The sequence below is a fragment of the Drosophila sulfurigaster genome, chromosome X (assembly GCF_023558435.1).
Source record: "Drosophila sulfurigaster albostrigata strain 15112-1811.04 chromosome X, ASM2355843v2, whole genome shotgun sequence".
Classification (NCBI taxonomy): domain Eukaryota; kingdom Metazoa; phylum Arthropoda; class Insecta; order Diptera; family Drosophilidae; genus Drosophila; species Drosophila sulfurigaster.
Genome location: NC_084885.1, coordinates 30,639,613 through 30,662,120, shown reverse-complemented (window position 1 = coordinate 30,662,120; position 22,508 = coordinate 30,639,613). Strand labels below are relative to the sequence as shown.

The following is a 22,508-nucleotide window of genomic DNA, read 5'->3' as shown; positions in this document are numbered from 1 at the left end:
CGACTAAATTGTAAATAAGTGAGCAATGAAAATCATTCAAAAATGTAAGCAGAATAATTTTTAAAAATCAGTATTGCAATTGCATAGCAATTTACACTCCTTTTTTTTATAATTGTTTGTTGTGGCCATTAGTGTTTCCTAATTGCGACTGGCAATCGATAGGCACATTTATCGACAATCGTATTGGATAAATTAATTTGCTTGTCAACACCGCCGCATAGAGATATAATTCCGCCGGTGACCACGCGGCATACGATTTGAGTGAGGTAGACGCGTTTTTTAAATGAAATAAACAAAAATATAACAATAACTAAACAAAGACCTACTTCTCTAACGCTAGCACTGTGAATGCTCTGGGGCCCACAAAGCAGTCGATGCTTCACACTTTGCCTATCATCAGCACTGCCGGCAGCATCAACAACGAAATTCGCAATAAATTTCCAGTGTCATTATTTTTTGCAACATTCGCGTTCGATCGGCCAAAGCGCTCGTTACAACGCAAAGCGACGACACACAAGCCACAAACTAATTCTACCACCAACCATCATCAACAACAACAACAACATAAAGAAGACCGCAATGTCCGAACAAGTGAAATATTTGGATACGCCTGATAAGTCAGAGACGGATAAAAAAATTTACAAGTAAGTTGTGGTTCCTTCTGTCCCACTTTCCTTACCACATGCATGGATAACACAAACAGCTTGCATGCAGTTACAATCTAGGTCACTTTGTTTCTGTTTTGTATGTCTTTGTGGAAGTTTAATTCGCATTTTTGTTGATCAATTCTATGACAACAAGAACAATTTGTCATGCGGATGCAGCTTAATAAGCTTGAAGCGAAGCCTAAATGATTTCCAGCAATAAGCTACCCAATAGTATTTGATATGCGGACAACGTAGGTGCCCAGCAGTGGAATTAGATGGCGTGGTCTTTTAAAGCTGTGGACAAATTGAATTTTAAATGGATTTAAGCAAAGTTTGCAAATCCTATTTTCTTGTTTTGCAAATTATTTAAATTCTGTACATCGAATTAAATAATTAAATCTGTTAAACCTTACTAGGTCTCTGCTGCTTTCCAATGGCTTGCACGCTTTGATCGTCTCGGACCCAAGTCCGATGCCACACGACGGCTTCACCAGCTCGGAATCCTCGGTGGGCGGCGAAACAGAAGAAACATCCGCGGAAACGGAGACCAGCGACAGCTCCAGTGAGAGCACATCGTCCAGCTCGGGCAGTGGCAACAGCGAATCCGATTCGGACAGCGAGGTGGGCGATGAGAAGCTGGCCGCGTGTGCCATCATGATTGACTATGGCTCCTTTGCTGAGCCACGACAATACCAGGGTCTGGCACATTTCCTCGAGCACATGATCTTCATGGGCTCGGAGAAGTATCCCGAGGAGAATATCTTTGATGCGCACATCAAGAAGTGCGGCGGCTTCGACAACGCAATGACCGATTGCGAGGATACGCTTTTCTATTTCGAGGTGGCCGAGAAGCACTTGGATTCCAGTTTGGATTACTTTACCGCACTCATGAAGCATCCGCTGATGAAGCAGGAGGCAATGCAACGTGAACGCTGCGCTGTCGACTCCGAGTTCCAGCAGATCGTGCTCGAGGATGAGACACGTCGCGACCAGCTGCTGGCCAGCCTGGCCACCGATGGCTATCCCCATGCCACCTTCGCCTGGGGCAACATGAAGACCCTCAAGGAGAATGTCGATGACGATGTGCTGCACAAGGTGCTGCACGAAATACGACGCGATCATTACGCAGCCAATCGCATGTATTTGTGCCTGCAGGCACGCCTCCCCATCGAGGAGCTGGAGACGTTGGTGGTGCGTCATTTCGCCGATATACCCAGCAACACGGTGCGTGCTCCGGATCTCAGTCAATTCAATTACCGCGAGGCCTTTCGTCCCGAGTTCCACCAGCATGCGTTTTTCGTGCGGCCCGTGGAGAACGTGTGCAAGGTGGAGCTGACCTGGGTGCTGCCCAGTGTGCGTCAGTACTATCGCAGCAAGCCGGATCAGTTCCTCTCCTTCATATTTGGCTACGAGGGACGCGGCAGCCTCTGCGCCTATCTGCGTCGCAAGCTGTGGGCCTTGGAGCTGGTCGCTGGGATCGATGACAACGGCTTCGATTTGAATTCCATGTACAGTCTCTTCAATGTCTGCATCTATCTGACGGACGAGGGATTCAAGCACATCGATGAGGTGCTCGCCGCCACCTTTGCCTACGTCAAGGTTGTGGCCGATGCCAATCCAAAGGATTTGCGTGTCATCTACGACGAACAGCAGGGCATCGAGGCAACAGGTTTTCGCTTTCAATCCCAGCGACCGGCCATGGATAATGTACAGGATCTGGTGATCAATAGCAAATACTTTCCGCCCAAGGATGTGCTGACCGGCAAGGAGCTCTACTACGAGTACAATGAGGCGCATCTCGCCGAGTTAATCAACCACCTCAATGAGTTCAAATTCAATCTGATGTTCACCGCTCGCAAGTACGAGGATCTGGTGTATGACAAGCAGGAGAAATGGTTTGGCACCGAATACACAAGCATTCCCATGCCTGAGAAGTGGCAACAGTTGTGGAAAGACGCCAATTCCAAGTCGTTGCCGGATTTGTTTTTGCCCGAACCGAATCGCTTTGTCGTCGAGGACTTTACGCTCTTCTGGCATAAGAACGGCAAACCCGAAGTGCCCGAAGCCCCCAAAAAGCTGCTGCAGAACGAGATCTGTGAACTGTGGTTCCGTGCCGATGATAAATACGATCTGCCCGAGGCGTTTATGACATTCTTCTTCATCTCACCGCTGCAGCGCAAGAATGCCAAAAAGTAAACAAGTCTCTTTTCTCTCTCATTTCTATGCTAATCTCTCTCTCTCTCTCTCTCTCTCTCTTTTTAAGCGATGCCATGTGTGGTTTATACGAGGAGCTAGTCAAATTCCATGTGAGCGAGGAACTTTATCCGGCCACCAGCGCAGGCTTCAGCTACACGTTCAACGTAAGCGAGAAGGGACTGACTCTTCAGGTGCGCGGCTACAACGAGAAACTACATTTGCTGGTCGAATCGATTGCTCAGGCCATGGTCACGGTGAGCTCCACGCTCAATGAGGACATGCTCGAGACATTTGTCAAGGATCAGCGCAAGAGTTATTTCAACACTCTGATCAAGCCACGCCAACTTAACAGGTGAGCAGAGCTGCCAACTTGCTTGCCAGCTTAACGATGACATAAGCTCTTTGCTATGAAGTTGGCAATTGCATCAGTTCAAGTGAAAATGTTTATGATTATCTTGCCTCATTTACATGTCGAGATGAGTAATCACAACTCATTAATGCACGCTCATTTCAAATTGTCAATTATTAACCAGGTGCAAGGCAAAGCACAGCTTTAACTATGTTAGATATACATATGTAGCTTAGATTTTTATAGTTTTTAAATTTACAATGCAAATGACGCTATTAACGAAGATATTACTCATAATTTTTATACCCACTGCTCATACGGTAAACGGGTATTTTAACAGCTTAAGAGACATCTCCGAATCTGTAAAGTATATTCTTGATCAGCTGAGACGTTATAGCCATGTCCGTCCGTCTGTCTGTCTGTCCGTCCGTATGAACACCTAAATCTCAGAGCCTATAATTCTAGTTTATTATTTATAGCATTTTTTTATGTTTGAACATCATCAACTTTGTTTCAAATCAACTAAAATTCGAAGAACAACCGTGATTTGGATGGTATGTTAAAGTCCCGAATTTAGTACAAACAATAATAACTATAGTTTTTATGTTGTTAATTTGATTGCATTCACACAATAATTATAGAAGTTATTTACTACTACGAGTTTTAGTAGCTTTGGCTGACAATCTAGTATATTTTGCACTCTATGGTATATTTTGAATCAAGCACTTAATGTATATTACCTTCGTTATAGTATTTTTTGCGGTATATTTTAAAAGAGCACTCTCGACACAGTGGCTTTCTTACTTGTTTAAATCTAGTATATTCTTAGGAATTTTGCGGTATATTTTTCTGGTATATTTTAAGAATAATACCGCACTGATTTGCTTTCATTCAAAATGAGTAGCGGGTATTCACAGTCGAGCACACTTGACTTTCTTTCTTGTTTCACATTATGTTTAAGAATGCTATTCAATTTAAAAAAAAATTACCCCACTCTTCTTTTTTAGGGACGTTCGCCTGTGCGTGCTGGAGCACATACGCTGGCTGATGATCGACAAGTACAAGAGCCTTAACGACATCACACTGAAGGATCTGAAGGAGTTTGCCACACTGTTTCCGCAGCAATTGTACGTGCAGGGTTTGGTGCAGGGCAACTACACCGAGGAGTCGGCGCACAATGTGATGAACACGCTGCTCACACTCCTCGGCTGCAAGGCGATCCAGGAGCGCAAATACATCGAGGATCGGACAGTGCAGTTGCCGCAAGGAGCGCACTATATACGCTGTCATGCGCTCAACGAGCAGGACACAAACACTGTGATCACGAACTTCTATCAACTGGGACCGAACACGGTCCGACTCGAGTGCATACTCGATCTGCTGATGATGTTCGTGGAGGAGCCGCTGTTCAATCAGTTGCGCACCAAGGAGCAGCTCGGCTATCATGTGACCGCGACGGTGCGGATGAATTACGGCATCGCTGGATACTCGATAATGGTGAATTCGCAGGAGACGAAAAATGCTGCGAGTCATGTGGAGAGTCGCATCGAGGTGTTCCGCAACAATATGATGCAGATCCTTGAGAATATGTCACAGGAGGATTACGATCACACACGCGACTCGCTGATCAAGCTCAAGCTGGTCGCTGACATGGCGCTGAACACTGAAGTCACACGCAATTGGAACGAGATCATCAATGGGGAATACATGTTCGATCGGCGGCGTCAACAGATCGAAGTGCTGAACACGCTGACCAAGGGTGAAATTATTGCCTTTCTGCTGGACAACGAGATCACAAACATGCGCAAGATCTCCGTTCAGGTGATTGGCCACAAGACCAAGGACAGCGAAGTTGTTGATGGGAATGTCAAGTCCGATTCGGTTGCTAAGGAGCAGGAAGAGGACGACGACGATGACGATGAGGAAGAAGAGGAGGAGGAGGATGACGAGGAGGAACTATTCCAAATGCTGGCCAACAAGCTGAATGTCACGTTTTTGCCCATCGAAGGCGATGCCACCACAATTGTGGACATTGCCGACTTCAAGGCCAATCTCGATCTGTATCCCCTAAATCCGGCAACTCTCGCCGCGTCCGACGAAGCCGCCAAGCGTCCAAAGATCATTGAGGATGCGCTGAAGAGCACGTGAGGAGCTTCTCTCCACCCTTAACGACGAATCCAAATTATTTAACCACCACAAAAAATTCAACATTAATCATAGATCAAGTCGTTGCACCGAGTGTTTAAATTCTTAGTGCTAACACTCCACACACACAAAAAAAAAAAAAGAAAAAGAAAAATTAAATCACAAACACACTCTTGACATTGTTCACTTGTAATTGCATCGCCAAAATCAAAGCAATTTGTGTAACTGACGAACATTGAAATCAAACTAACAGCTTAACGAAATCCGTTGAATAAATCAAAAACATTAAATCAACCATCAACAGTTTTTATAATACTTTTAGATCTCAGTTAATAGACTTAGCACATAATGATATTATCAGGTCTGAAATGAAGCAATAATCCAGCAAAATCGCAATCACCATGTTACTTCATAGGCATAAAATTACAAAAATAAATAAAAAAAAATAAGTTAAATTAAAAAATTGAAACTTGTTCTCATGGTAAAACTGTAGAGTAAGAAATTCACATTCCTGTTTGTACTTTGTCACTTGCTACGGAATTCTGTTCGCCTAGTATTTCAGCAATGTACATATAATATATTATATATATATTAGTTCCGAGCTATCAAGGTTTACAAAATTTTTGTACACATTTAAGGAACCCTCCCAAGAGTTTTAAAATTAATCACTTGCAGCGGAATTCTGTTCTCCTGGTACTCCAGCTATGATTTTGGCATGGTTTGAACTATATTAGCATTGTTATTCAAAGCTCAAAATTTCCAGATTTACTTCAAATTATAAAAGTTTTCTCATGCTACACTTAAATTTACTTGCTGCGGAAGTCTGTTCGCTTAGTATTTCAGCATGGACTCTGGCTTGGCTGTAGATATATGAAGCTCCACATTACCAATGAGTACAAAATTCCAAATGGTAGTAGAAATTCACCAATTCACAAATTCACCAAACGCTGCAAGATTTTTGCAGTAAATTTCTGTTCGCCTGGTATTTCAACAAAAATTCTAGAGCAATTTATTCAGCATTTTGGTAACCCTTAGAATCATAATTGCTTAAATTTTCTCATTCCATTCAGAATTCGTATTTAAGGTTATCACTTGCTGTGAATTGCTGTTCGCCTAGTATTTCAGCTATGATTTTGGCTTGACTGGAGCTATATAAGAAATTGTTATTCAAAGTTCCAAATGAAAAAGAAATATTTAACGAACTCTCCACGCATTTCAATTTAACGTTCATTCACTTTCAAATTTGATACTTACTGCGGTATGCTGTTTGCCTGGTATTTCAGCTAAGATCTATATGTGCATTTTTGCATTCCAAGAATTTCCAAAATATCCAGGATTATTGTAGACCTTAGAATCGAAGTTCTGCAAGTTTTCGATTTAAGTTTACCACTTGCTGCAGATTGCTGTTCGCCTGGTACTTCAGTTACAATTCTGAAGCAATCGACATTCAAGAATTTCAAATTGCCAAGATATTCCATTCAGTTTTAAAGTTGTTCGACTTAAAGAACCCCAGATGTTCACTATATACTTCTATATATGCTGTTTATCCATGTCCCTTAAATAATAGAATTATGTGTTTTGCTGGCATGGGATCTCATCACTTTGTTTTATTCATACTCTCTCGAAGTATGCACATTATTTATATACATACAATATATATATATATATATATATATATATATGTAAATAAGCTGTACAAATCTGTATAATATGTATATATAGTATATAAATATAAATGTACTCGTTTTTGTTTATCAAAAAAAAATGTATCAGCTTTTTTTTTTTCAGTATCAGTTTCATTCTCATATCATAATTTGTGCTCGATTCTCGAATCAGATTTAAAGTGGCGCATTGTAATAAACAGTATAATATGGATTTATACAACAATACGCGCCTTTGTTCAACAATAATTTAACAATATCTGTGTGTGTGTGTGTTTTTGTGTTTGGATGTGTTGAAACCGATATGGAATCAGATCAGAGTGTAATTATGTACTTAAGCTGATTTGTTGCACTCTTTTGTTTGTTTTATTCATTGCACTAAGAATAAGTAACAATAGTCAATAGCTTAGCTTGTTTTGTTAATTGTTGTTTTTTTTTTGGTTTTTGTATACTTTGTTCTATGATTTCACAGTGAACTTAACTATAATCAAGAATTCTTAACAAAAACATACATATATAAAAAATAGGAAGGAATAATATATAACAAACAAACAAAAAAAATGGGAAGGAAAGTCACAAAAAAAAAAAATAAACTAAAGTAATTGTTATTGTTCTTTTTGGGGGTTTGTCTCGTTTGTTGCGATTTTCATAATCGCATTTTATACACATTTACAGTTACAATTACACGTTAAGATTATAGCATTATTTATTACTTGTTAGTTGTAATTTGTAGTTTGCATATTTCTAATTTAATTCACTGTAAAGAATTTTGGTCGCGCGTGTTTTTGTTTTTCTTTAGAGCTTCTGCAGCTCCGTGGTGTCGCTGAGATAACGTTGATTGCTCTGCAGGATGCGTGGCGTCCGTTCATTGGAGCAATCCTGCAGGAGTCCCTCCTCATGCTTGTCATTGTCATTCGTGTTGCTGAAGATGCGTGAAATCAGCGAAGTGTTCGATCGCTTGTACGTCAAGCGTTTGCCATTCATCACATCGGGCAGATCGTCGAGGCCGCGATGCAGCGACAACTTGTCCATCTCCGACTCGGAGCCATGGCGTCGAGCTCGCTCCGCGGCCAATTGTGTCTCATATTCGGCGGTGCGTAACGTCTTCGCCGTCGGTTTGCGATACATCTTCAGCAGCAGCGAGGAGCAAACAACGCTCACCGAACTCGCAGCCATCGCCACCGATGCCATCCACGGCTGGAGCGTGAAACCGAAGGGCGCAAACAATCCGCTGGCCAAAGGAATCCCAAGCAAATTGTACATGCTGGCGAACAGGAAATTGTAGCGTATGCGACGCACAGTGCAACGCGAGAGATCGAGACAGGCGACAACATCGAGAAGATCGTTCCGCATCAGCACAATGTCAGCGGCCTCAGCAGCGACATCGGTTCCAGCCGCAATCGTGATCCCCACATCGGCCTGGGCCAACGCTGGGCTGTCGTTGACGCCATCGCCGACCATCGCGACGCGGATGCCACGCTGCTGGATGCGCTGGATCTTGGCCACCTTGTGCGATGGCAGCACCTCGGCGTACACAGTGCGAATGCCCACCTGGCAAGTAAATGGAAAGGAACATCGATTAATAAGTGTTGATGGTTAGGTGAAAGAGCGCAATTTAAGTGAATTACTATGAACAACAAGTTGGCAGCCCACATAACTAAAACGGCAGAACTAATTAACGAGTAGGTGATTGTATTGAAAATTAGATGAAATCTGCTGAAGTAAAAAGTGGATTAACAAAGAACAGAGTTGTAATTTAAGTGAATTACTATGAACAACAAGTTGGCAGCCCACATAAATAAAACGGCAGAACTAATTAACCAGTAGGTGATTGTATTGCAAATTACATTAAATCTGCTGAAGTAAAAAGTGGATTAACAAAGAACAGAGTTGTAATTTAAGTGAATTACAATAAACAACAAGTTGACAGCCCTTAAAAATAATACGGCATAGCTGACTATTTGGAGTTGAAGACACTTTTGAATAACCACTAATAACTAGTTGTATTACAAATTGATTACCGAACGATAGAGTTGCAAATTGAGTGAATTACTATAAGAAACAAGTTGACAGTTCACAAAATTAATACGGTATAATTAACAAGTGGGAGTTGTTGTTATTGAATAATTGAATTGTGTTACAAGACAACCTAAAAAAGTACACTTACATAGAATAGAATTGTGAATTGAGTGAATTACTTTAACTGCCGAGTTGACAGCCTACACAACTAATAAGGCATAACTGAAAAAAAGTCGGAGTTAAAGAACTCTATTAATAACTAACCAATAGGTGACAGTATTGTAAATAGAGTTGCGAGTTGAGTAAATTACTATAAAAAACAAGTTAGCAGCCCTCGAAGCTAATACGGCATAACTGACAAAAAGTCGGAGTTAAGGAACTCTATTAATAACTAACCAATACGTGACAGTATTATAGTTGCGAGTTGAGTAAATGACTATAAAAAACAAGTGACAAGTTGGCAGCCCACAAAAATAATGCGGAATAACTGACAAGTTGTAGTTAACACACTTAAATAATCAACTAATAAGTGATAGTTTTGCAAATTGATTAACAATAGCGTTGCGAATTGAGAGAATTACTTTAAAAGCCGAGTTGACAGCTTTTATGGTCCAACTGACAAAGAGTCTGAGCTAAAGAAATACTTTAATAAGTGGCAATAATGAATAGAAACATTCATAAGAGATACTATTGGAAAGAAGAGTATAACTGAAAAGTTGGTGAATTACATTTTAAGACAAGTTGGCAGTCCACAAAAATAATGTGGCATACTTGACAAGAAGATTGTTACGTAGAAGAAATTGGCGAATAAAAGTAGCTTTTCTTTTCAAAACAACTGCAACTTTCGAAAACCAAGTTGGCAGCCCACAAACTGAAAACGGTCACATTGAAAACTAGTGTGAAACTGAGTAAAATATCTAGTTTAGTAAAGCATACGAACCTCTCTTGCTATGCTCGCTGCGGTGTGCTTGTTGTCGCCCGTTAGCAGCACCACATCGATGCCCATCTTCTTGAGCGTGTAGACAGCGAGATGGGCCTCCGGCTTGACCATGTCGGCGACGGCAAACATGCACACCAGCTGCTCGTTGAGGGCACAGAGCACAGCCGTGTGTCCCTTTTGCTCCTCGCGCGTCATGCAGTCGCTAATCTCGAGCGGCACCTCGATGCCATTGCGTTGCATCCACTCGCGATTCCCGATGAGCACCCGAATCTCGGGGCCATCGATCAACGGTTGCTCCTGTTGTTGCTGCTGCTGCTGTAGCTTTTGCTCCTCCTCCAGGGCGCCATCCAGGGCGAGCAGCTGCTGCTCGATGATCTTGTGCGGCAACTGCGGCAGCTGATCGATGCTCGCCCCATTGTCGATGGCCACCGCAGTCTGTGGATTCGTACGCCATTTGTTCTCGTAGTTGATGATACGCTCCGCGTTGCACGCCTGTCGCAACGCCTGCTCATAGTTGGAGACGGTGGCGCGTATTCCACATCCCGGCACCGCCTGGAAGTTGTCGCTCTTCCCGAAGCTCGTCTGCACGTTCAGCATGTCCTTCGCAAAGTGCACAATCGCCGAGGCAATCGGATGCTCGCTGTTCTGCTCCGCAGCCCCAATGATGGTGAGAGCCCGTGCCAAACTGCAGATCTGCGGCGGCACAAAGAGCGTCACCCGGCTGGTCATCGGTGTGCCATGCGTGATGGTGCCCGTCTTGTCGAAGACCACAGTCTTGACCTGTTGAAGAAGAAAGGTGGAAAGAGTAGAGGTCATTCGGGGAATTTATACAAATTTAAAGGCAATTAAAAATTATCAGAGATTAAATTCGCTTATACTAAAAAAAATACCACTCAGTACAAAATATACTATATAGTACAAAGTATACCATGGAGTACAAACTATACCACAGAGAACAAAATATACAAAAACAGTACAAAATATACCATACAGTACACAATTCTACCATACAGTACAAAATATACCATATAGAACAAATTTAACCATACAGTATATTATACAAAATATACCATATAGTACAAAAAATACCACACAGTACAAAATATACCATATAGAACAAATTATACTATACAGTATATTGTAAAAAATATACCATAGAATACAAAATATACCATATAGTATAAAATATACCATATTGTCAGCCAAAGCAGCTAAAACCCATTTACAGGAGGCGTTTTTCGTCATACAAAATTATTTCTTAAATATATATTATATATACTACATGGGGTCAGAGATGCCTCTTTCTGCCTGTTACATACATTTGGTGGATGCACAGAGTTATAATATCATTCTATCCTATGAGTAGTGGGTATATAAACATACTAAAACTTCCATTTAAAATGTAGTTTTCAAAAATAAACTCTCCTTACAAATTTTCATTAAACTTAAACTAAAACAATAAATTTTAAAAAATTCAAAGAAAACTTTTGAAATTTTGAGTTTGTAATTATAAAATTACATTAAATTTAAACCAAAACAAAAAATTGTGTTTTAATTTAAATGACATTAAATTTTAACTAAAACAAGAAATTTTCATTAAAATCAAAGACTACTTTCGGAATGTTGATTTTGTAATTTTAAAATTACATTAAATTTAAACTAAAATAAAAAACTTTTGAATAATTTAAACACCAGATCGAAATTTTCAACTTCACTAAAAAATACAACTCTGTGCTACACTGGCGTCCGTAATAGTTGTCAAAGCACCGTCCGAACTCACCTTGTGGGCATTTTCCAGGGCGGTGGCACCTTTGACCAGCACTCCATTGGTTGCCCCCGTGCCAGTGGCCACCATGACGGCGGTGGGCGTGGCCAGACCCAAGGCACAGGGACAGGCAATGGCGAGCACACTGAGGGCACACTTGAAGGCATAGCTAATGACAATCGTGTTGCGATCCATGTGCATCTTATGCTCCATGGCCACGGGCACAAGATCCGGATTGACAAAGCCCGCAATGATCCAGCCAATCAGCGTGACACTCGAGATGGCGACCACGAAGGGCACAAAGTAGCCGGCAATGCGATCCGCGAGCTGTTGGATGGGAGCCTTCGAGGTCTGAGCCTCCTCGACGAGACGAACAATCTGAGCGAGAGTTGTGTTCTCGCCGGTGTGCGTTGCCTCGACGAGGAGCACGCCGTTGCGATTGATGGAACCGCCGATGACGACGGCGCCTTTGCGCTTTGCCACCGGCATCGATTCGCCGGTGATGAGGGATTCATCGCAACTGGAATGACCGTAGAGGACTTTGCCATCCACTGGCACCTTGGCGCCTGGGATCACCTTGAGGATGTCGCCACGTTGCACATAATCCACCGAGATGATCTTCTCACTGATGATGTCAAAGTCCGGCGAGATTTCCACCAACAGCGCATCGGCTGCCTTCAGTGAGAGAAGCTTGGACAACGCCTCCGATGTCTTGCCCTTGGCAATGTGCTCCAGCCAACGTCCCAGCGAGATGAAGATCAACAGCATCGGCGGCGTATCGAAGAACGTCAACGGTGAGCTGTTCTGCTCCATGAGCACAGCTGCGATGACCACGGCGACGGAGTAAACATACGAAATGGTGGTGACCATCGAGATGAGAACATCCATGTTGGTGGTGCCATGCTTGATGGCGCGATACGATTGCACATAGAAGTGATAGCCGCCAAAGAATTGCACCGGTGTCGAGAGCAGGAACATCACCAGATTCTCCATCGAGAGCCCAGGAACGAGGCAACACATATTCGCGTGTCCCTTGTCGCTCATCTCGAGCATGAAGTAGATCATGGCCACCATGCAGGGACCACCGAAGATCAGCGAGACGAGGAAGGCGTTGCGCCACTTACGTATCTCCTCCTTGTGCTCCAGATAGTTGTGGGCCATCTTATCCCTGCCGCTGAGCAGCTTCGCCTGGAATCCCAGCGCCTCGATGGCCTCGCAGATGCTTCGTGGTCCCGTCTCCTCCGTGATGTATCGGAATTTGCCTGTCAAGCATAGAAGAAGGGGAGAAAGTTGCAGTATTAATAAAAGCAGCAAGTATGTAGTCCGGTACACTGGCGTCCATAATAAGTGGCATGCTGTGCGCAAAGTCACGTGCCACAAGTGAAACTCAAACTTGAGATCGAAACTTGCTGATTACAGAAAAGAAACGACTTCTTTTTGCTTTTTATAACCGGTAAATAGAACGTTAAAGAGGCTATGCTAATTCAATGGGAAGTCAAAACATTCTTAGGGTAATGTAAGGGATAAAAAACATATTTCCACTATTATATACAATTTTATCTCGAAGGTGTGTTTAGTATAGTATTTTTCAATTTTAAAGGTAGGTCATAAGCACTGCTATTTCAATGTTCACAGCTGCAATTTTTGGATTTATTTTATTTACCCACTACGATTTTCTTTAATCTATAATTTAAGCAAATCTATTGTGCAATTTAGCCAAATTACAAAGCGAATATAATAAATTAAGTGATTTATTTATTTATGTTTTTCCTCTAATTATCTTTCTTACATTGCTTTTCTTTAATTTAATCAGTTTTCAAATTATGTATTTGTTTTAAAAATTTGTTTTAAGCTGCTGATTGATTGATTGATGTCACACCTCAAATTCAGCTAATATAATAAATAAAGTGATTTCTTTAGTCATGTTTTTTCTTAAAAAATTATGTTCCTTACATCTCTTTTCATTAATTTAACAAGTTTTCAAATGGTTTACTTTAAAGATTTGTTTTAAGCTGCTGATTAATCGATTGATTGATGTCACAGTTGAGTAAACTTTTTATGCGACGCCTTAAATTAAGCTTAATCTAATCTGCACCGGACAAAAGCTCTCTCAGTGCTTTAATCACAGCCCGAAAGTTGATTAAACTTATCAGGAAAATTGGGCTAAACTTATTTGCCACAAATGTTTGTGGAATAAGTGAAAACGTGAAAATAATTACGAGCTGTAAATGTTAGTTGGAGTCGGAAAGAAAGAACAGATTAGATTAGCCAAACATATGTCGCGTATACAGACTTCGAGACAAAGTAGATTAAAAATGGTTGTTCACAACTCATAAAAAGGGGGAATTAGCGGCGACTTGTTCTGGAATATGAATAATTAATTTCATCATTTGAATAGAGATGACTAAAACGAACGAGAACTATTTTTGTATTCAAACTTTCTTTCTAGTTATGAAATAAATATAATCCAATTTGAAATGCCTTTGCCTCATAATAAATCGAAACAATAAAAGTGATAAACAAATGTTGCTGCTGATTGCCAGAGATTAATAGCATATATATTATTGCACATGGCTATTGAGATTGTTATTGTTGCTGAGCGATTTCATCACTCAGCCAACACTGTAGTGTTATCACTTTTATGGCCACGCCTGTACGCACAAGTCTGTTAAGCTTTTATTTTTGCCTCGAGTCGGGCAATTGGAATTGGAGCGCATAAGCGCGTAAGTATTTTAGCTGGCTTTCAGCTATTTTTAATTTCTTTCACTCTATTTTGTTTTTTTTTTTCTTCGTTCCTTGTTCGTTATTTATTGCGCTACGAGACCGGTTCCATTTCAATTGCAAACTGGAGCTGCCGGTTGCCAACCGACTTCCCCCCTTCCCCACCGACCCCTTCTCTAACTACCATCGTCTGGACCGACGAAACTGCATGCAAAACGCAAAGTTCGCTAATGACACAGCTCAAATTTCAATTGCAATGAGCTTACTACAGCACTGCGTGTGTGATCATGTGTGCGTGCGTACGTGCGTGCGTGTGTTTGTATATGCGTGTGTGTGTGTGTGTGTGTGTGGGCTGTTGAACTTGACGCCGCCAAAAGCCCAGAAGCTTTGCCTAGTTTGCATTGCAGTGCTTCTTCTTCTCGATGTTGCTTTCTGTTGTTGTTGTAACTTATCGATAAGATACGTGAGCATTGTTTTTGTTGTACTCAACATTGTTGTGACTGTCATTTTGGTTGTCATCGATGTTATGTGAACGGCATTGTAGCCTTTGATTAACATGTTCCCCCAGTCAAGCCAGGCAACCAACCAGCCAAAAAAAATGAAAGAAACTTGAAGCATTTTCAGGGGCATTCGCCGTTAGTTGGGTTACCACGCCCAGAGTTGAATGACTCGACGATAAATTATCGTCTTATCTAGATAAGTACACACATACTAACACACTCATTACTGTAGTTAGTTGTGACAACTATTTATCTGCTCTAACAAGAATGTTATTTGCGTGTCGTTGCATTGCCGATAAGAAGAGCAGAAAATTACCAGCTAATTTGCAAGTGTTCAAAAAGGGGCGAAGACCGAGAGAGAGAGAGAGAGAGGGAGAGAGAATGAAAAAGATTCCCCAGAAAGCAATTAAAGTGCGCTGAATCACAACAGCAGCGAATGCGAAGATGATAATAGAGAAGAGTGATGAATAGCAAACTTTCGTTGCATTGAACGGGTCATCGATCTTGGCTACTGAGTGAGATGGCGATGGGGCTGCCAACTTGTTTTGAAGAGAGTCCGCTTCGCCTACGCTGATGCAGAGAGCGACCCCAATATTAATTGCTTCGACTGAATCACTGCAGTTGATAGCAGCACTTTAATCATGAACTCAACTCAATGAAGTTAATTACGAAAAGCGAACTTTTCACAAAATTGAACTTGAATTTTTATCGAAGCTGCTACACTTTTCATTTTCAATTTAATGACGATTTAAATAAACAGAAACTGCAACGATTCAATTTATTAAAAAATAAAGAATAAAAAAGATTTCTGAAATAACACTTTTTTCATAATTAGAAAAGAAATGCTTTTAAGAGTTGTTAAATAGGATTTTTGATATAGCACTTTTTTCATAAATAGAAAAGAATTTATATTAAGTGTTATTTAAATACAATACACAACTTGTATTATAAAAATCGAATAAGGATTATTCTAATTTCATATTTAAAAAACAAAATGGTCGAAATTTAAATTTTCTTAAACTAAAACTTTTATGAGTAATGTTTAACATTCAAATTCTATAATTATTTCCGAATTTATTCTTCATTCAAAAAAACAAAAGTTTACAATAGAAATGAATTTCTTCCGGAATTTATTCTTAATTTTTGTAATTTTTCCTTCTGGAATTTATTCCTAATTTAAGTAAGAAACCAAAAGTTAAAACTCAAGGCCCCAGCAGCCAGTACTCTCTTCTCTATTAAATGTAATATTAAATACTAGATTTAATATAATAAAAAAAAATAGAACTCAAAATTAATCCTTTTTCAGGACACTCCTTAAATAAAGTCTGTAAAGTTTTCGCATTATTGCTTGATATTGTGGCTGCAATCAAGTTTTGCAACTTTCTAGAAATTGATAATGAGTAACGGAAGTTAAACAATTTGGCTGTCAAACAACATTTCCGCAAAATGTTAAACTTGGTCGTGTGCAAAATGTACAATGAAATATTGAAGCACGGGGAGGAGGATTAACACATTAGCTGGACGATCGAGCACAATATTGAACGTTAATTATAATTATCACCAAATCGACATGCGGCGATGACGATGATGACGACAACGATCGATCGATCGATCGATCCATCGATTCTTCTCCATTCCAGAGATAAAAGCGAGTTTTGTGTATGTGTGTGTGTTTTAGTTTTTACACCCACAATTTCAATAGGTCTGCCCCTAGTTAATATTTTTGTTGTTGATTGCATCTTATCGCATTCGATTCGTTTTCATTTTTAGAACATTTTTGCATTGCTGTAGCTGCTACTGTTAGTTGTACTACTTCCCAACTCAAGAGGCAACGTCAACGTCAGCGTCACTTATCTGATAAGCATCGCAAGCGTAGAAGAAAACATATGTTACTTTCAACTTCGAACAAGTTTTTTTTTCTTTCTGCGAAGTTTCGTGATTTCCCTTCCAACTGGCCATGAAAACAACAGTTTTTCAAAGGCTCAACAACTTTACAATTAATCAACAAAAAATTTACATGACTTGCTAATGAACTTTGATAAGAAATTCACAAGAAACTAAACAATGAATGGAATTCATTTCTCATACTGCAAACTCTATAGTATTTTGTTTATTTCTCGAAGGAAATACGAAATTTATGAATTACATTGAACAAACATCTGTATTAACATCTTGGCTTTATATTCTGAAAATTTCAGAGCAAAAAGAAACTTAACAATCATTCAATTGATTTCCAAGTGGATGGAATTCATTTATCATACTTTAAACTCCATAGTATTTTATTTCTCGAAGGAGATCCATGTAAACAATGAGTGAAATTATGAGAAATTTATAAGTTACATTTTGCAGACATCTGTGTTAACATCTTGGCTTTACATTCTGAAAATTTCAGAGCAAAAAGAAACTTAACAATCAATTGAATACTGCCAAGTGGATGGAATTCATTTCTCATACTTCAAACTCCATAGTATTTTGTTTATTTCTCGAAGGAGATCCATATAAATGAGTGAAATTATGAGAAATTTATAAATTACATTGAACAAACATCTGTGTTAACATCTTGGCTTTATATTCTGAAAATTTCAGAGCAAAAAGAAACTTAACAATCATTCAATTGATTGCCAAGTGGATGGAATTCATTTCTCATACTTTAAACTCCATAGTATTTTATTTCTCGAAGGAGATCCATATAAACAAAGAATGAAATTATGAGAAATTTATAAGTTACATTTTGCAGACATCTGTGTTAACATCTTGGCTTTACATTCTGAAAATTTCCGAGCAATTGTTCAGCCCTACTCGAAGGTATATTAAATTATTAGCCGAGTGGCAGGCGAAATGAAAGTACAAACAGTATCTATGACAGCTCTCTGCTGTCAGTTGGTGTGAACACAAAAAGCAAACCAGTTTTGATTGCAATAATTATTGTATATCTGTGGACGTGATTAAAAACTATCGAAAATGGCGGAACTGGTCGCTTATTTTATTTTATTTTTTTGGGGCAACGAGTGAATGTGCTTTTGTTTTGTGGCAACAACAAGAACTCTAACCTCGACTTCGTATGATGGATTTTTATTGAGATCATGATCTTGCATAATACTTTGCTACAAATATAAATAGCATATGTCTGTTTTCAGTTCAGGGTGTTTGAATAGATGAAAGAGCTTAAGCGGAAATCTGCGACAAGCGCCAGAGATTGAGATTGAAGTGAAGGTGAATGTAAATGTTGCGCATGCGCAACGAAGCAAAGCGCAAAAAGAGCCCCGAACAAAAAAATATATTAAAAAACAGCTTAAGGAGCGAAAGAGAGAGAGAGTGAGACTCTTTCACTTTCTGCTTCAAATATGAGCTGCACTTTGGGGGGCAGCATTCGTGTTGAAGGCTTTAGAAAACGTTGCATGATCGTTACACTTTTCTTGTGTTAAAAAATTGAAATTGTAAGCGAACTGTAACTGTTGTTATACCCGATACTCATTGGATAGAAGGGTATTATAACGTTGTGCCTCTGTGAAATATATTTAACAGGCAGGCGGAGGTATCTCTGACCCCTTAAAGTATATATATTATTGATCAGCTATCAAGAAATACTTTTGTATGAGCAAAAACGCTTACTTACTACGGGACTTAGTAGCTTTGCCTGACAATTTAGTATATTTTATACTCTATGGTATATTTAGAATGTTGTACTATATACAAATTTCAAAGATAGCCTTGAATATGGTATATGTCACTATACCAAATTTAGCTTTCGATATATAATGTACAATTCGGTATATTTAAAATGTATCAATATGTCAATATACTAAATATAGCCTTCGGTATATTTTAAATTGATATTAATTTGATATATTTTATAAATAACACCGAACTGTCTTGCTTTTATTCAACACAGGGAGCGGGTGTCTCACAGTCGAGCCCACTCAATTGTAGCTTTCCTATTTGTTGTATCTGTATCCGTGCCTCTAGTTGTGGTGCCACAATCTCCAATCAAAAGGCAAACGAAATGAAGCAAAACAAAACAAAGGCGAACCTCGAACGAATATTTGCACATATAGTATGTGATCCATCAAGAGAGAGAGAGAGAGAGAGAGCACACAATCGAACCTAGTTCGCCTTTGTTTGGCATATGACTCAAAACTATTCACATTGAATGCAAAGCTAAATGATTTTGATACGCTTTTCCTACAATTGCTCAGTTAAGAACTCTGCATCCAGAATATTATTGAATGTTTTTCTCGCCCTCCCTCAGAGAGGTTTAGTAACCCAGATAATACTTAAGGTTCGTCTGTGTAAATGTGTGTGTATCTGAGAAATATTTAATCGCAATCTCTTTGCTCTATTGTATTGTTGTTATTCTTGAGCCATTGCCCCCTCCATTCTTATCTAGCAAGCATAAAACTACACAAACAAAGTTTAACTTAATACAAAATAGAAAAAAACACTCTCTCTCTCTCTTTTTCTCTTTCTCTGTTGAAAAGGGATTTTAGTTCTAGATTTGTACTTTAATGACAACAGCTGCATGAATACTTGTGTATAGAACAAAATATATATTTGCGATCAATTATTACGACACAGTTTAGCTGCAGCTGCTCGCTTCACTTTGAGCAATGCAAATATTGACATCTTGGCTGAAATAAACAGCGCAAAAAGCAGACGTCGCATTGATTATGAAACTGGATATTCAACATTGTGAAATTCCATAATATTAAAAGAAAAAACCAAAAGACCCAGCGCAATGAGCGTGAGAAATGCGAGAACGCTTCAAATGCAAACATGTTTTTTTAGAGCAATTATTTAGCGACTAGTTACGGGTATCTTGCACTTTCTAAATAGCACGTTGATCGGTTATAATAAATATATTTTGAATAATCTCTTTCATTTACTTCTTGAACACGCATAAAAGGTCGAGCAAAGTTAAAACTCTAAGGATCTAAGGTAAAGTTTAGGTTTAGGTCTAAGGTAAACTAACGATCCATTTAAAAGGGTCTCACAAAGTCAATGCTTACTTGAATCTTTATATAGTATATGAGCTTTTAATATGCTTCCTTAAAGTTTCTTAATTTCAACTAAAACATTTACTTAGTAAATGCCTATAAAAGGCTAAGTCAAGACAAAACTCACTCACACTAAAAGGGTCTTAGGCAAACTTGAACTACTTATCTCCATTTAAAAGGGTCTAACAAAGTCAATGCTCACTTGTAAATTTTGTTTTAAACAATACGTTCATTGTTTACAGTATATGTGCTTTCAATATGCTCTTTTATCCTTTCTCTATCTCAACTAAAACATTTACTTCTTAACTCACTTGAAAGGGTCTTGAACAGTCGAAACTTAGAGCAAACTTTACTACTACTTATCTTCATTTGAAAGTCAATGCTTACTAGTAAGATATTCACTTTCCTTACATTCACCGCTTCAACTAACTTATCTATGGTACACCACATAGTAAAAGGGTCTAGCCCGGTCAACACTTACCCCGCTTGGTGAGCAGCGTGACGGATGATGCGGTGACGCCGCGCAGCTTGAGCACATGCGTCTCGATCTTGTGGACACAGGAGGCGCAGGTCATGCCGGTGATTTCGAGTTCCACCTCGGCCTCGCCGTTGTCGGGCTCATGGATGAGCTCCGTGGGAAAGCCGAGCTCAGTGATGGATTTCGCAATGTTCTCCGCGGTCAAGACATTCGCATTGTACTTGACCTCCGCCTTGGCAGCGAGCAGAGCCACCAGAATGCTATCGAGACCGTAGATCTTCTTGCAGTGCTTCTCAATGGCGGCCACACAGCTGGCACAGGTCATGCCGCGTATGTGGAGGAAGCACTTGGTCAGCAGCTCCTGTTCAATGGGCACCAACGTGGCATTGCCATTCACCTGTTGCCTGACTGGCGAAGGTTTCTTCTCCAGCACAGGCGACGGCGTCGACTTTGGTGAGGCAGTTGTGGTGGTTGCTGAGGTGGTGGTTGTGGTTGTTGTGGACAGTTGTGCGGGATCTGTGGCAACGCTGGCATCGAAGCCCATGTCATCGATCATTTCGGCAATCTGGGCAGCCGTCAACTCCTCCGGATTGTAGCGCACCCGAGCATTCTTCTCCGCCAGCTGCACCTCGATGTGCTGAATGGCCGGATTTATGTTGCCAATGTGTCCCTCGATGTTGCGCACACACGACTGACATGTCATGCCCAGGACACGTATGTTCGTTGTGCTGCTGGGCGTGCTCAGCTCCGGCTGATAGCTGCAATCGAAGCCCATTTCATCGACTTCGTGTGCGATGCGGGCGGCGGTAATTACACTGGTATCGTAGTCAAAGTAGCCGGCGTGCTCCGATAATTCAACGCGCACTTTCAGCACACCGGGTTTCTCTCCGAGATTGCTCTCAATGTTGCGCACACACGACTGGCAAGTCATGCCCTCAATGGGCAGACGCACTGAGGCAACGGCAACAGGCGGTTGCCATTCTTCCGATACTTCTGCTGCAGGCATCGATAACGATTGCATTGTTGTTGCTGTGTCGGCTGCTGCTCCTGTTGGCATCGATAACGATTGCGTCGGATGAATCAGATGGTCTGCGCCTTGAGCGGGGGCAGCGGGCGCATTTTTCGCATTCACGATTTGCTCGTCATTCATTTTACATTTGCATTTCACGCATTTGTTGCTGCTGTGGTTGTTTTGGTTGATGTTTATGGTGCACTAATTAGAAGTTCTCTTTCCAATTTGAATTCGATTCAATTTATCAGCAGCGACTTGTGGACGTCTGTGTGTGTGTGAGTGCATGCATCCGTGTAGATGTATGTGTGTATGAGTGCGTGCACTGGCTCATGTAGAAAAACAAAAACCTTATAAAAATGCCGAAATAATTTTGTTACTTGTCTGAGTGTGTGTGAGTTGTCGCTGCGTATGTGTGTTTGTGGATTATCGTAACTTTGGCTAATTGCAACACAATAAATTTTTATATTTGTTCCCTCTCTCTCTCACTCGCTCTCCTTAGTGCTCTGATTTCATTCAACTTTTTTTTTTGCTTTGATTTGACCCGAGCTTGTTTTGCAAATTGCGTTTGATCACCACTTTTTATGACTACTCCAACATCCGGATCGGTTTACTCTTAAATTTTGTCAATTTTCCGCACGAAACGAATGTTTTGATTTCTAATTAATGCGCACAGCTGCTGAAGCGCCCCAACATCGCGTACCGTGTGAATTCAGACTTATTGTTTCTTTAAACAGCTTTCAATAAAGCTCTTTTACTTAACACCTGTGTTGGAGTGTGACCACAAGTTTAATTTACGATATACGCCGAAAAATACCGTAAAAGCACTTTTGATACTTTGCACTATTTTTATACCGCAAAATATATAATACCGAAGCTTTTGAACTTTTCCATTATTTTGTGACACTCATCGCCATTTTAATCCGTCAACTTTTTTAATTTGCGAATGATTTATTAGATCGTACATTTTACTTTTGGCAATGTGTTGTTAAGTAAGGCATTAAAAAGTACACTTGGAATGAAGTTGCCACCTGCTGGCATCTCACTTGGTATATACCAACATCGGACGGCTTGCATATACATA

At 40.3% G+C, this 22,508-nt stretch overlaps 2 protein-coding genes across 3 annotated transcripts; one reads left to right on the top strand and one right to left on the bottom strand.

The window, feature by feature from the left end:
* The first annotated feature begins 133 nt into the window (after positions 1-133).
* Positions 134-5,631, top strand: LOC133847444 (nardilysin). 2 transcript variants are annotated; one of them, XM_062282483.1, is made up of 5 exons: positions 134-266; positions 341-644; positions 1,064-2,839; positions 2,911-3,195; positions 4,200-5,631. In XM_062282483.1, the coding sequence occupies exons 2-5, from the start codon at positions 349-351 to the stop codon at positions 5,338-5,340; spliced, it is 3,498 nt and encodes a 1,165-aa protein (XP_062138467.1). In that variant the 5' UTR covers positions 134-266; positions 341-348; the 3' UTR covers positions 5,341-5,631. The 2 variants fall into 2 exon arrangements, with proteins under 2 accessions (XP_062138467.1, XP_062138468.1); XM_062282484.1 differs by lacking the exon at positions 134-266 and having other exon boundaries at positions 321-644.
* A 1,778-nt stretch (positions 5,632-7,409) lies between these two features.
* LOC133849313 (copper-transporting ATPase 1) lies at positions 7,410-22,166 on the bottom strand. The gene is made up of 4 exons (XM_062285304.1): positions 20,419-22,166; positions 11,738-12,984; positions 9,958-10,737; positions 7,410-8,549 (listed from the first exon to the last, which is right to left on the bottom strand). Exons 1-4 carry the CDS (start codon positions 21,563-21,565, stop codon positions 7,794-7,796), a joined length of 3,930 nt encoding a protein of 1,309 aa, XP_062141288.1. The 5' UTR covers positions 21,566-22,166; the 3' UTR covers positions 7,410-7,793.
* Between the last annotated feature and the right edge of the window lie 342 nt (positions 22,167-22,508).

Coding starts and splice junctions, on each gene's coding strand:
- LOC133847444 (XM_062282483.1), top strand. CDS start 349: ATGCTCTGGGGCCCACAAAGCAGTCGATGCTTCACACTTTGCCTATCA. Junction 645..1,063: donor ACGGATAAAAAAATTTACAA/GTAAGTTGTGGT, acceptor AAACCTTACTAG/GTCTCTGCTGCTTTCCAATG. Junction 2,840..2,910: donor CAGCGCAAGAATGCCAAAAA/GTAAACAAGTCT, acceptor TCTCTTTTTAAG/CGATGCCATGTGTGGTTTAT.
- LOC133849313 (XM_062285304.1), bottom strand. CDS start 21,565: ATGAATGACGAGCAAATCGTGAATGCGAAAAATGCGCCCGCTGCCCCC. Junction 12,985..20,418: donor CACGCTGCTCACCAAGCGGG/GTAAGTGTTGAC, acceptor TATGCTTGACAG/GCAAATTCCGATACATCACG. Junction 10,738..11,737: donor CCCTGGAAAATGCCCACAAG/GTGAGTTCGGAC, acceptor CTTCTTCAACAG/GTCAAGACTGTGGTCTTCGA.